The sequence below is a fragment of the Ictalurus punctatus genome, chromosome 13, assembly GCF_001660625.3.
Source record: "Ictalurus punctatus breed USDA103 chromosome 13, Coco_2.0, whole genome shotgun sequence".
Lineage (NCBI taxonomy): Eukaryota > Metazoa > Chordata > Actinopteri > Siluriformes > Ictaluridae > Ictalurus > Ictalurus punctatus.
Window position 1 is genome coordinate 15,526,991 of NC_030428.2, and position 13,010 is coordinate 15,540,000.

The 13,010-nt window shown below is 41.4% G+C and overlaps 1 protein-coding gene across 4 annotated transcripts in view; it reads left to right on the top strand.

Annotated features, from left to right (window-relative positions):
- The window catches only part of vti1a (vesicle transport through interaction with t-SNAREs 1A), a 117,329-nt gene that overhangs the window by 97,675 nt on the left and 6,644 nt on the right, over window positions 1-13,010 (top strand). Inside the window, exon 8 of one of the 4 annotated variants that reach the window (XM_047159326.2) lies at window positions 5,286-5,369. The exons of the other annotated variants lie outside the window; for them this stretch is intronic. Within the exon in view, the coding sequence (XP_047015282.1) occupies window positions 5,286-5,325 (40 nt within the window). The 3' untranslated portion in view covers window positions 5,326-5,369. The remainder of the gene's footprint in view (window positions 1-5,285; window positions 5,370-13,010) is intronic. 4 annotated transcript variants of the gene reach the window in all.

The window sequence follows — 13,010 nt, forward strand, 5'->3', positions numbered from 1 at the left end:
TTGAAATGGGCAGTGCATGCAAGAAAACCCTCAACTGAAACAATATCGCATGGTAGAGTGGTCAAAAATTCCAGCAAGTCTGGTGGACAATTATGCAAAACGCCTACAAGAAGTTATTTCTGCTGAAGGGGGCCAATACTAGCTTCTGAAGCCAACTATGTAGTTAACATTCGAAGATGTTTGTTTGTCCAAATATGTAAAAAAAAAATCCAACAATTTCCATGATCATGTATATAAAAGCTATATATCACAAGCACCGAAGCTCTAATTTAAATCCGACTCTGCGGCAAAGTTTAAATGTTACAACTAAACGGAACTTGTACCAATGTGGCTTCATCACCACTTATTCAGTTCTAATGTAAGCAAAAGTGATTTTGAATACTGTATGAGATAAGGAACAAACAGTGATGAGCAGACACAATGAACACTGTTAGGTCAACTGTTGAAGCCAATATGCAGTTGTACACTTAATAGAACCTGCTTTTTGGGAAATCTGAAAAACTTCCAAAAATGCAAGGTGTGTTAATGTGTGACAGGTAAATAATAGGCATCTGCCAGCACTGAACTGAAGAAGCTGACACCGTGATTATGAAAACATCAGAATGAAATGGATGATATGGAGGGAAGCAAGGATGTAATTACACCCGACTTCACCCCTCTCTTCCGGTTTATCAGGTTTTTTAAGGTTGTCACTATGCTCGGCTTCATTTTACATTCGTGCCACCACACACTTCTCCTCAGGCAAACACGTTGACAGTGTGTAGAGGCACAAACAACCAAATACAATCAGGAAACCTACGCAATATAGAAAGACTGGGACTTAATAGCATCTTGGATTATTAACAATTGTGTGTGTGTGTGTGTGTGCTTGTATGTTGTAGCTGGCAGGCTTTGAGTGTCAGGGCATGAAGAGGCAAGGCCGGAGGTGCAGTATTGAGTTATTATATCCTCAGTGCTATGTTGTGGAACTGGACAGGGCAAAAAGACAGAAAGAGAAAGACAGAAAGAGAAAGACAGGCAGGGTTAACATATAGTCTGCCTGTCTGTCTGAGCATTTTGCCACTCACCACATACCAGGGGCACCATTTCCCGCCCGGAGACAGGCCAGTCTGAGGATCTGATTGGCTGGGTGCCACAATGCACTTACAAAGGCTCCTTTGACTGCAGGTCAGTTGGTTAACCAAGCAGTCAAGGGGGATAGACATTCTCCCAACCACTCAGCATGTTCTTCTTCTTCTGCTTCTGCTTCTTCTTCCTCTCGTCTTACTCTTCCTCCTCCTCCTTCTTCAACACCAAATAGTTCATCAATCTTTATTTGTTTCCCTTCCAGGTTTGGAATTCTTATGTTACTTTAAACTATGTTGGTCTGAGCAATTCTTGGAGCAGATATAAGCGCTTACAGTGAACCGGAGTGACCTAGTCTGTGTATGTGAGTTAGTGGTGTAGCGATGGACCACAATGAGGCTTTAAATGGTAAATGGCGTTTGTATAGCGCTTATATGAAACCTTTATTAGTTACTTACTTAGGGACAAGTGATTATATAATAAAACTATGATTTTTGCTGTATGTTTATGATGATTTAGCTCTAGTGTGTAAGACAGAGATTGCGTTTGTTACTTTTTTGTCTCGCATACATGAGTTATGCTAAGAGTTTTGAAAAATCTAAGGTGCTTTATATGTGGATGTCTCTCTGTTTTATGGTGTTGATAGCTTTATATAGTACTTTGAACTAATCCAGTGTCAGTCCTTTATTTAGGGCAAAACAGCAGACGTGTAATGCACAGTAGCTTAGCATTAGGGCTGTGCTATATTGTAGTCTATGATACACCGGTACAATTCCTCCCCTTGATGATAATTTGTCATCCCGCAATATTGACGATGTAGTTGATGGCATGTTTACGTGCCACAATCTGGGCATCGCACATGTAGCGTGAGAACAAGCACGGCAGAAGGCGGAGTTCCAACCCTAGAGGAGTAAGAAGAATTAACCCCCAAACATTGAGCTTTCTCCATAATATTCAAGTGGCTCAGATACAGAAGATCAGACGTGAATCAAATGCCTGTGGTTTGTAAAGTGTGTCAAAAACCCATATCAACCAAGGGTGCAAACGCATTAAAAATCTGAGTCAAAAACACTGGCCAGTATATGAGGAAAGCCAGAAGTTGCACGAAGAGAAAGCGCCAACAAGTAAGGTAAAGCAAACTCCTTTAATTCAGAAGGGTATGGCCAAAATGATCGTGTTGAATGTTACTAATTCATATCTTCATTTATATCGTTACCCCAAAAAATACCATGAAATATTGTGATAGAGTTTTAAGTCTATATCTCCCACCCCTACTTAGCACAGCTTATCCTATTAGTGTCTATAAAAGTGAAGACCAACAGCACTGTGCAAATCTGGTCCTACCATCTACCGTCTCTCTCTCTCTGTCTATGCATGCATGCCCATGTGTGTGCGTGTGCACGTGTGCTTGTGTGTGTCTTTTGCTCTCATTTTCTCATACTCTTTGTCTATGCTCGGTCTCCTATCCCTAGTGTAAAAGGCAATTTGCATATAAGTGATGTTTAAATGTGTATTGCTAACTTGCACTAGTAATGTGACTCAGGGACTTCATGCAGGTTTGATCACCGAGCAGGAGCTGTAATGCATCCAAACAGCATTGGTTTAGGCAACAGAACAGATAGAATGGGCCTGCAGGCTTTATAGCTCGGAGGGAGTGATTTAAACAGTCAGTAATACGTTGAAAGCTCATGATTGTGCACTTTTTTTTTCAGGAATTTATAGCTACATGTACACACATTCACATGGAATGAATAAAGAGGTTTTGAAGTGAAGCCACTTTGCTTTTTAGGTAGTTGTTATCTCATGATTTTCCTAGTTAAAGAACAGTGCTGTGTGTGTGCGTGTGTGAGTGTCAGAGAACAACTGAGGTACTACCTCTGGCTCCTTTTCCAGCTGAGTATATGCTGTGTGTTGTAGGGAAATGGATGTGCGGAGAGAGAGGAAAGTGTCCGTGTAAGCTAAACCATTTTCGACAGCAGGGCACTGAGAAAACGACAGAAAAAAGGGAGTGAAGCAGAACAACAAGAAGAGCACAAACAAGTCTGAAGTTTGTGTTTGTTTCAGAAAGGAGAGGTGTAAGCAAGAGGGACCATGTGTGTCACCACCCTCCACTCCACACTTTCTCGCTCTCTGTCCTAGGGAAACATAAAACAGACTAAAATTCTACTACCCTTCTCTTCCTTCACAGTACACACACACACACGTGTACACACCCTCGGAGGCAGCAGCAGTAAGCCGGGGGAAGAAAACCTACTGCTTGACTTTGGTATAAATTATTGATTCTCTTTCCCTTATGAATTTTCCATCGGGTCCCTCCGTCTGAGTATGATATTGTGCAGGTGCGGTGCTACAGAGCGAGCTTCTATCAGAGAGAAACTTGCTTCAACCCGAAGAATACGAGACCACGAACATTGCTAGTGGACTCATCTGTTGTTAGCGCGGTTTAGAGTGAATGCATTTGAATATGCCTCTCATGCATGAATTACTCTGTTCTCTCTGGAGATATTCACCAGAGCGATCTTCCACTTATTATGTATTTTTTCAGAAATATTTATTGACTTCCTCTTTGACACCAGTTTCTAGTGAAGTCCCTGAGCAGCGAGGGCACCCTGTGACCTCTGAACTCTGGGGTCATAGGCACCGGAAGGAAAAGTGCAAGCAGACAGCGCAGTGCGTCTGCCGCCAAACTTACTCCCTTTCTCGCTGCTTCTCACTCTCCGTGTTCAGGAGTTCAGAGATTGAAAAGAGCAGAACAACAATATTCATCAATTATTTTGCAGTTATCGCCGTGCTTCTGGAACTTTTACCACCACCACCCCCCCCACCCCACCCCCCTTGCCAGTTTTATCTTCTCTTTTCTAACGCTCTTTCTCTCCCGCTCTCATGTGGAATAGATTTTCTGCTGTTTTCTTCATCCTGACCCTGAGAGGCTTCAGGGCCTGATTAGTCAGATTCAGCACGTAGTCTATTGATCCAAGCCTAAAGGGCAATAACCAAATGGAGCTGGAGCAACAAGTCAATAACGCAGTTATTGCAACAAATCATGGACCTGCGTTTCAATCAGTACTCGCAACTGAGTGCTGTATGTAATCATGAGTGAATTAATGTCACTCACACCCCTCTCGCACCTGCTTATCCCATCCCCTTGTACATGTTTCCTTTTTTGTCTCTGTTTCCCTCTTTCCCTTCCACGTGCATAGCCTTCTAGTAACAAAATAATACAAGCAATTATACATTCATCCCAGTCAACAGCTTCACAGCACAGACATCCAGTATAAATAAATTTCACCAGTGGAACATTGTATATATATCGAGTTCAACCTCGGTAATTCACACTACAGTTGCATTGATTTCTGAAGCAACTTTGTATTCCAGCACAGAAGATCCAGAGTGGAAGAAGCGCCCTTTTTTTCTTCTTTTTTTTTATTTATTTTTTTTATTATTTTTTTTTTTATAAAAAGTGTGCACGCGTGAAATTTTATAGAATGCTTCCTGACCCCATATAAATAATTTATAATTATATAAATAATGCTTATGTTTATTGTTGGAGACTTAGCTAACTTGATAGAAAGCAACTCTGATAGGTTATCAGGTAAGGTGATTCACAGCAGTTTCACAACACACAAGTTCAAACCTCCTAAATCAATTTCGGAGAGTTCTATCGAATTTTAGGAACTCGCACTCGAACATGCCGAGTCGTAAGTTTTTAACTTGAGCAGAATGCGTAGATGGCGTTCGGTCAAGACCGTTTCGCAGTTACGCACGGACGACAGATTTCCATCATGGCCGCAGCTTTTCTTTTCAGTTTCTTCTGCTCTTCAACTCACTCTGTGTCTTTCTTTCTCACGTTCCCTTAACACACCTGAGCTGAAGAGCTGAATTTGTCATCCAGGATTCAGCTGTGAAATTGTAGACCTGAAGGATCTGCAATTTTAATGAAAACGCATGGATTATTTAGAATGACTAAAATCTCCCTTGTAGTGTCAAGTCGAGGGATGTAGAATGACATTAGCCTTTCTTCAGTTCTCCTGTGCAACCGTGTGGCAAATCTCCAGAATTTGCAGTGTGTTTGAAGAGTCGCATTGAAACAAAGGGAAGGAGACACAGGACTAAATATGAAACTGTGACCAGGGAGCTTTACTTCTCAATTTATCACTTTTTATTTTTATTTTATGTGTCCTAAACAGGCTGTGGTTTTCTGTTTGTTGTTCCTTATTCAGCCACAAAGTTCAAGCTCCCAGGATGAGTGACAGCTCCTAACTATCCTCTAAACATATTGTTGGCTAATTGTGATCCTATAAGAGGTAAACAAGCAAGAGAATGAGAATTTTTTTTTTTAAAGCATGATGACATAAGTCAAGGTCTCTGTTTCTTCCTAGAAGTATGCCCCCCCCCCCCTCTCTCTCTCTCTCTCTCTCTCTCTCTCTCTATTACAGTGTCCTCTATTCAAACCACTGACATTGCCTAGGGAGAGCTGTCTTACTCTGGTTCATTCTTTCGATCACACACACTCATACATATCACATGTCCACTCACTTAAAACCCTGATGCATAAAACTATACCTAAATCTATATATGACTCATTATACAGACTTTTCTTGCTCATGTAGCTGCTCCTGTGTGCTGAGTTGAGGAGAACAATAAGTGTTGTACAGAGCGCTTTACTAGAGCAAGGACGGCCAGGGCATTGAGCCCATTAGACGTTTTTTTTTTTTTTTTTTTTTTTGGGGGGGTTATTTGAAGGAGACACACATCTTCACAGAGATCACAGCCATAATTACACACTTCAAGCTTTCACCTGATACCTGCATCCTTTTCTGTTTGTGTTCTTTTCACTCACATTGTTTATAACGCACTAAGCTCATTCTGTTGCTCCGTATTTTATTATATCTTCTCACCGAAAGCAACCACACAATCACACTCAAATCATCTCCACTTTTAGTGACGGCCTTGCCAAATTGCTGCTGGAGAATCTTTTTCAACATCTCCACTCCAACTCTTCATAAATGATAGATTACTTACTGTTCTTACTTCAGAGATGCTTGAAGGCCATTTGGTCAAAACAATAAGGCATTCAGATAAAATACTATATGTATGAAGTGTGTGTGTGTGTGTGTATTTCTCTCTTTATATGGGATTTTCATTACATTTCTAAGAATACATTTATTTACTTTAATCTTTTTACCAAAAAAGAGCAGTAGAGTGGAGCAGAGTAGAGTTGCTATCTCAAGGTCCTGCATTAAATCTTGAGCTACAGTTACTGCCTGCTTAGAGTTTCACATGTGGTCCCTACTTGGGTTTGCTCAGAGTTCTCCGGTTTCCTCCCATTGTCCAACAACATGTTGAACCGATGCATTATTGGCTCACGCTTGCCCTTATGTGTGAAAGTGTATGTGAATGAGTGAGCCGTTCAATCCAAGTACTTCACGAGTTAATGGAAATACTACTGGCACAAATAGTTATCCAAGAGTGTGTATGAGTGCATGTGGGTATCAAGCTTAGAAATTATCAGTCGTTTGCTAAAAAGAAACATACATGAACAGCTCGCTGTTCCCCAATCTAAAGTTCTGGCCTTCAGTGGTCTCCCTGTACTGAGATGGTCAAATATCTGGCTGTTTTGTCTCTTCCCATTCATTTCACTCATGACTTACCGCTATATAAAACAGATTGTGTGATTGAACCACTGAATCATTATAAACCAAAAGCCCAGGTCTGGTCCACCATTCACAAAGCATCTAAGCAGAGCCTCACTCCTGGTCCACTCCTCTCTTTGAAAGTGCACACAACTGATTTATGAGTCCTGATGAGATTTCAATGCCGAACAAACAATAAAAATTTATGCGTTTCAAAGTTTTCAAGAGCTGTGACTCCATGACTAGTGTTACACCCTTTCACCGCCTGGTTATACAATCCCCAGCTGTCCTTCTTATGGAATGTGTTTGGGGTTTTTTTTTGTGTGTGTGTGTGCGCGTGTCACAAATTTTAGCAGCATGTCCAAATTATGAGAGTGTAACTCATCTCACTTGTATTCTTATTTAAGCTGGGCCACTGCGTGTCTCCCTTTATTAGTGATGAGCGTTTAAACTGTTTTTGGTATTCAAATATCCACATTTTAAAAATAACTGTATTCAAATATCTCAAAAGAAATATTAAAAGACAGAAGTTATAACATTTTTGTTTGTGTGCTGTAACTACAGTTTAAGTTTTGAATCTTCAGCTTACCAATGCAAAATAGGCTAATAAAATAGTACCCTTGTCCTGTGGAGTTTTGTAAGTTAATGTTGTGCTGTTTAATAATTTAAGCATGTCCATATGTTCAGGTGTTTTCAGAGGTGATTAATTTTACATTGGAACAAAAATGAAACTGGCCTGTGGCATAATTCAATGTATAGCGATATCATCTCTCTGTGTCTAACATTGTTTATGGTTTAATACCAATTTTAAAAAAGTAATACTAATATATCAGTGCATCCGAGAGTTTATGTATTCTAAATACCGGAATAAGTTTTGTCACATCAACAATGACTGTGTGTTAGTCTTCCATTGGGTGGTACTGAAAAATTGAATCTGTCAGACTTTTAAAAGTGGGGAACACTTTTAGGCAAATGTGTGAGGAATGAAACACAACAGGGTGTACTGTTATAGGGAAATAATCAACATCGTGGTCGCTTTGGGCCATTAACATATTTTCCTATAACAGCACTTGCTGAAGTGTTTTATTCGTGTAATGATACAGCAGTGTGCTAATGATTATATTTCTATTTATTCTATTTAAGAACAGCACGTCATATGTTTTATGCATTTATAGTTACCGTTAACGGTGGAACATTCTCAAAACAACCTAGTACCTTTTATCACTTACCTTATAGCAGCTATAAAGAGTACTTCCCTCATTAGCCTCTCTTTTTCTGTCCTGAAGTTAATAAGACGACCGTTGCTGCTTGTCATGTTTCTGAGAATCCGCCAAGTACAAAGTTCTCTGTCCTGAAGAATTTGCAGTGTCAGAAATCGTAAAGGAACAGCTTTGTTTTCTCTGTTTATTAAGTATTCATTCATTCAAACATTCATTATCAGGCATATAATATGTGGACCATCTACCATACAAGTCCCTGGGAATTAGTTGTTACTACAAAAAAAAAAAAAGAGCAATAAAGTATTTGAATAAATGTATTAATATAAACCTGTCATTTGCCTTGCAGTCAGAGCTGTTAGAGAAAATGAATCACCTGCTGGTCAATGAATTTAACAGCTGTGTGGTATCAAACGTCTGTAACATATTGAAGTTGTGTCTGGATTGGCAGCATGAAGCTTGACCCCCAGCACATACTTTGCAGGGAACATTGATGTGCTCAGTGAAGAAAACGTACAGTACTAGCTGTATAAAGCTCTTCTCTCTGCCCCAACTGTTCTCGCTGTTTAGCGAGGATGATTTGTTTGTTCTGAAGTTTCCAGTACAGGGTGCAGGCATAGCAGGATTAGCACACCTATGTTGACTGCTGCCTCGGCACATAACCTGGACTGCAGCCATCAGCCATAACCTGCGCTCTGAAATATGTTTACTGGTCTCTTATTGGCTGCACAGAAGCACAGGCCTTCCCACTTTTGGAGTGAGTGTGTGAGAGCGAGAAAGGGCTTTTCAGGTACATATCGGATCTCTCCCTGCTTTTAACATCAGCACCCTCCCTCTCAGAGAACGAGAGAGAAAGAAGGAGTGATCGAGTGGGAGGAAAGTAGGATATGGAAGGGCAAAAAAAAAGAGGAAGGGAGGGGGAATAGAGAGCGAGTAAGAGGGAAATCAAGAGGCTGGCATACACAGAAAGGAAATAGCAAGTGAAGCAGACTGGCAAAAGTAGAAAGAGAGCGAGAAAGAGTGCTAGTGTGTTGGCAAGCAGCCAGTGAAGGGAGTGATCTGTAGACACTGAAAAATAAGAGAAAAATCCGAATGCCACTCGGACAACGCTCCGGGACAGCCCACTGCAGCTGCCAGAACGCGCTGTAGGCAGAACTTCCTGAGCGTTCACGAAAAAGTGTTGCGAACAAGGTGTTTCTCCCCCTATCTTCACACTCTCCTTCTTTATCAACATCTCTCCTTTCATACTTCACCCCCGCCCCCTGTTTCTCCTTACCTCCTTTCTCCAGGAGGAGTCGAAATCCCAGGCTGGCCTGCTACTCAGATTGTTAGCTGCATAATAAAAAATGCATGAGTGTGTAGAGCAGCGATCTCGGTCCTGCGAGTGTGTGTACACATCCGCCCGCACGAGGCTCGTCAACACACTGACATATAAGCTGCTGCATGTGTTCAAGTACATCAATTACTTCCTATTTTTTTCTTGTTTTACTCCTTTTATCTGATCTTATCTTTCTTCTACAGCTTTTCCATTAATACAACTTGTGTGAGTGTGTGTAGGAGGAGGGTCTTTCTCCACAGAAATTATTTTTACATTGTTTCAGAGGTTGCACACAGTGTGTGTGGGGGGGCATATGTGGAGGGAGCAGGAGCTCTCTGGTAAGCATTACAGAGCTCTCGGTCTCAGAGCCGCTTAGCTGTATAGTAAGGACGAGTGATGTAGTGGTGTGGGAAGACCAGCACAGCTGCCCCATAATCACACTAATAAACCCTGTTTAACTGGTCTGTTATACACTGCAGCTCTTTAAACACAGCTACGGCAAGAGTTCGAGAACGAGTGTGTGTGTGTGTGTGTGTGTGTGTGTGTGTGTGTGTGTGTGTGTGCGCAAGTATTCTCTGAAGAATATAAGCACCGTTTCTCTTTTGGGAATTATATGGTGTCAAGCGCTTTTAAGTAAATAACATGCAATTAAAGGGAACTTTTTTTAAACATTACCCCTGGCAGGCTGTGCGAGTATGCGAGTGTGCGTTTTAAGACCTTTCTAAGTACGGAATGTCCCCCTGATGTTATGAATGCATGACAGTTTTGACCTAGTGAGAACCTTTGGCTGGTCCTCGTAAAGAAAACTGCTCTTTACAGAAATTGCAGCTTTTGTTCGCAAACCCAAACGTGCCAAAAGACTGTGTTTGGGTATTGAGGTTATGTACAGGGTTGGGAAAGGTTTAGATTTTGTCACATCAAGTTATCGTTAGGGATGCAGTCCACTGACTTGGTGCATTGGTCTTTTGCACATGTCAATAGAAATGCAAGTGTGTCTGTGAGAACCAAATGTCCTCATTATAATAACATGACTGTTTATACTACGTGGGAACATTTGACTTGTTCCGTCGGAAAAAAAAAAAAAAATGTTTGAAGTGTTTATTTGCAGATTTTGTTTAGGAAATCTAAAATGAGACCCACACGCCTTCTGTTTAGGTACAGCAGTTAACGTTAAGGTCAGTTGCAGACTGCAAACTAAAACACAGACAGTAAACCTGCATGTTTGTGTGTGTTAAGTGTGTGAGCAGTTCCGCTTTAAATGAGTGCTGAGTCTGAATTCGCTCCATCACTTCTTCACTATATAGACTGTCCAGTGTAGAGCACTATAAAGAACAGTAGTAACAGAGGCACCACAAAAGAGAACGCAAGAGAAAGAGAGAGGCCGCAAACTGAAACCACCAACATACAGAAGTATTAAAAGTGACTTTTGTAATTAATAACAAGTGGCACGGTATCCGTACCAGGTTTCCGGTTTGATCTTGCGCTCGGGGTACTGTCTGTGTGAAGTTTTTCCATGTACTCCCCTTGTCCAAATGGGTTTCCTTTGGGTTCTCCAGTTTCCTCCTACTTTCTGAAAACGTGCCAGTAGGTGTATTCTGTGCTCTTGTGCTTTGCACTGGACTAGCATCCCATCCAGGGTGTATTCTCATTTTGCTCCCAGTGTTCCTGGAATAGGCATAGGATCCAACACACCCCTGACCCAGGGTAAAGCAGTTACTGAAGATAACTGACTGGCTGAATGGATAACAATTATCTGTGAGCTGTAATGGTTGTTAAACAGCATTTTTATTTTTACATGTATATAAGAAGTTGGTATGCCTTTTGAAAAGTACATTCTGCACTGAAAGAACACATGCATTGTTCTACTTAGTCTAGACTTAGTCTAGTCTAGTTGTGTACATGAGTTAAAACACTGGATTTGCAGTGAACTGTGGGTAATAATATCATTTGTATCGAATCCAGACAATACTACACAATTCCTGCATCTCACATATGGTACTAAATGCTAAATAAGGCAACGAGCCGAGAGGTAACAGCATTGTAGTGTGTGTTGGTTAAAAATGTATTACATTAGGAATCATTAATCTTCCAAGTCGCTTATCGTTAAAGATCATAGAACTCTAGCCTATATGTGCATCTTTAACAGGTATTTCTTTATCTTTAACAGCTGTACATCCATCACGGTGTGAAGCGTGCACAGAATTCAAAGCAGACCTTTCTTCTTGCTTTTTGCAGTGTGTAGAGAACTCGTAAGCTAAGTGAGTGTGTATTCATGAGGCATTGATGGCTAAGGCCCTATAAAGGCTTCTTTCACGTGGCAGTGTGTAGAGCGCAGTAAAGAGAGCCTGATAAAACATTTATCCTTGTTAGTTTGTGATCACACGCTCAGTTCCGACCCCCCAACTTTTACAGCGCACGTAGAGCACGATGTCCATCAGTCAAACCATTAGTGAACACATTGATCGTGCCGACACTCCTCTCACTCTCCCTTGCTCTCTCTTACTGTTTCCCACTTCTCTGTTTCTCCCTCGCTCCGTCTTCACTTCTTCTCTCTGCAGAAATCCTGGCTGGACAAAAATTCTGAGCGGTCAGACACCGATTGGATTTTGTTTTATTGCCTTAGTCAAAAAGAAAAGAAAAAAAAATCCCCTCAGTTTTCATAGGTCTTTTCAGAGTGGTGTGCGTGTGTCTGCCCAGTAGGCTCAGGAGTGTTATTGTTGAATGGTGTTGGCTTAAGGGAACAGCTCCCTCTTCCCCCAGTGTAGAGGTGTATCACTGTCCTCATTAGAGCCACTAATAAGGAGAACTGAGAAAGGAAGAGAGAGAGAGAGAAAACACGGGAGAGAGGGGGGGAAAAGATTTTAAATTTTAATAACACTGGTATGATTTTGTAAATTTTTCCTGACAGAAAAGTCCTCATTATTTTTGTCTGTCTCCAAGCAACCTCTCCTCCACCTCCTCCCCTGATAAACGGACTTTTCCTGCTTCTCTCTCTCTCTTTCTTTCTTCTCTCCATCCCTCAAACTCTTTTTGAGCTTAGGGCAATATTCTTAACCCATTGACTGAGTGTAATTTTGGCTTCTGCTTTTGGAAAGAGTTATTTTGGCAAGACCGGGACTCTTGTCTGCCATTGCGTTTTTCCGTGCCTGGCTCCATGTAGGACATGTAGTGTATGCTCAGAGCAAGTGTGTGTGTGTGTGTGTGTGTGTGTGTGTGTGTGTGTGTGTGTGTGTGTGTATAAGGCTCACCTCACCCTGAGCTGTGAGTTGTGACAGCACAAGCAGCTCTCCCCAAACCGTCTGTCATGTGTCAGAGTGAAAAGATGGATGTAGGTTGATGGGTGCTGCTCTGCTCTGTTCTTTTTGGGCTTGGCTCAGCATAGGACAGAGCCTCCATCGAAACCCCAAACAGCATGGCCTTCCGTTTCTCTCTCCTTCTCACACTCATCACATCACTGCACTCACTACTGATGGCCCTAGCATGGTTGAGCGTGTGGGCGGCTCTTAGTGGTCAGCTTAAAGGCTGCTGACACATCATGGTTGGAGCACCTATGTTTGTGAATCCTGCTTTCCTTAAATAGATAGGTGCTCTACCAAAGCTGTCAGTCATTGTGCTGTTCAGTGAGTGGGTGCTGTAAAAGCCAGGAATATTAGACCAAGGGAAACGGTTTAATGAGTGAGTCTAATGCAAACCTCAATAACTCAAAAACAAGTACCCTATAAATAATGTCAACTTGGAATGAAAAAAAAAAGATCTATGGCTTTAATAAGTAGCCAG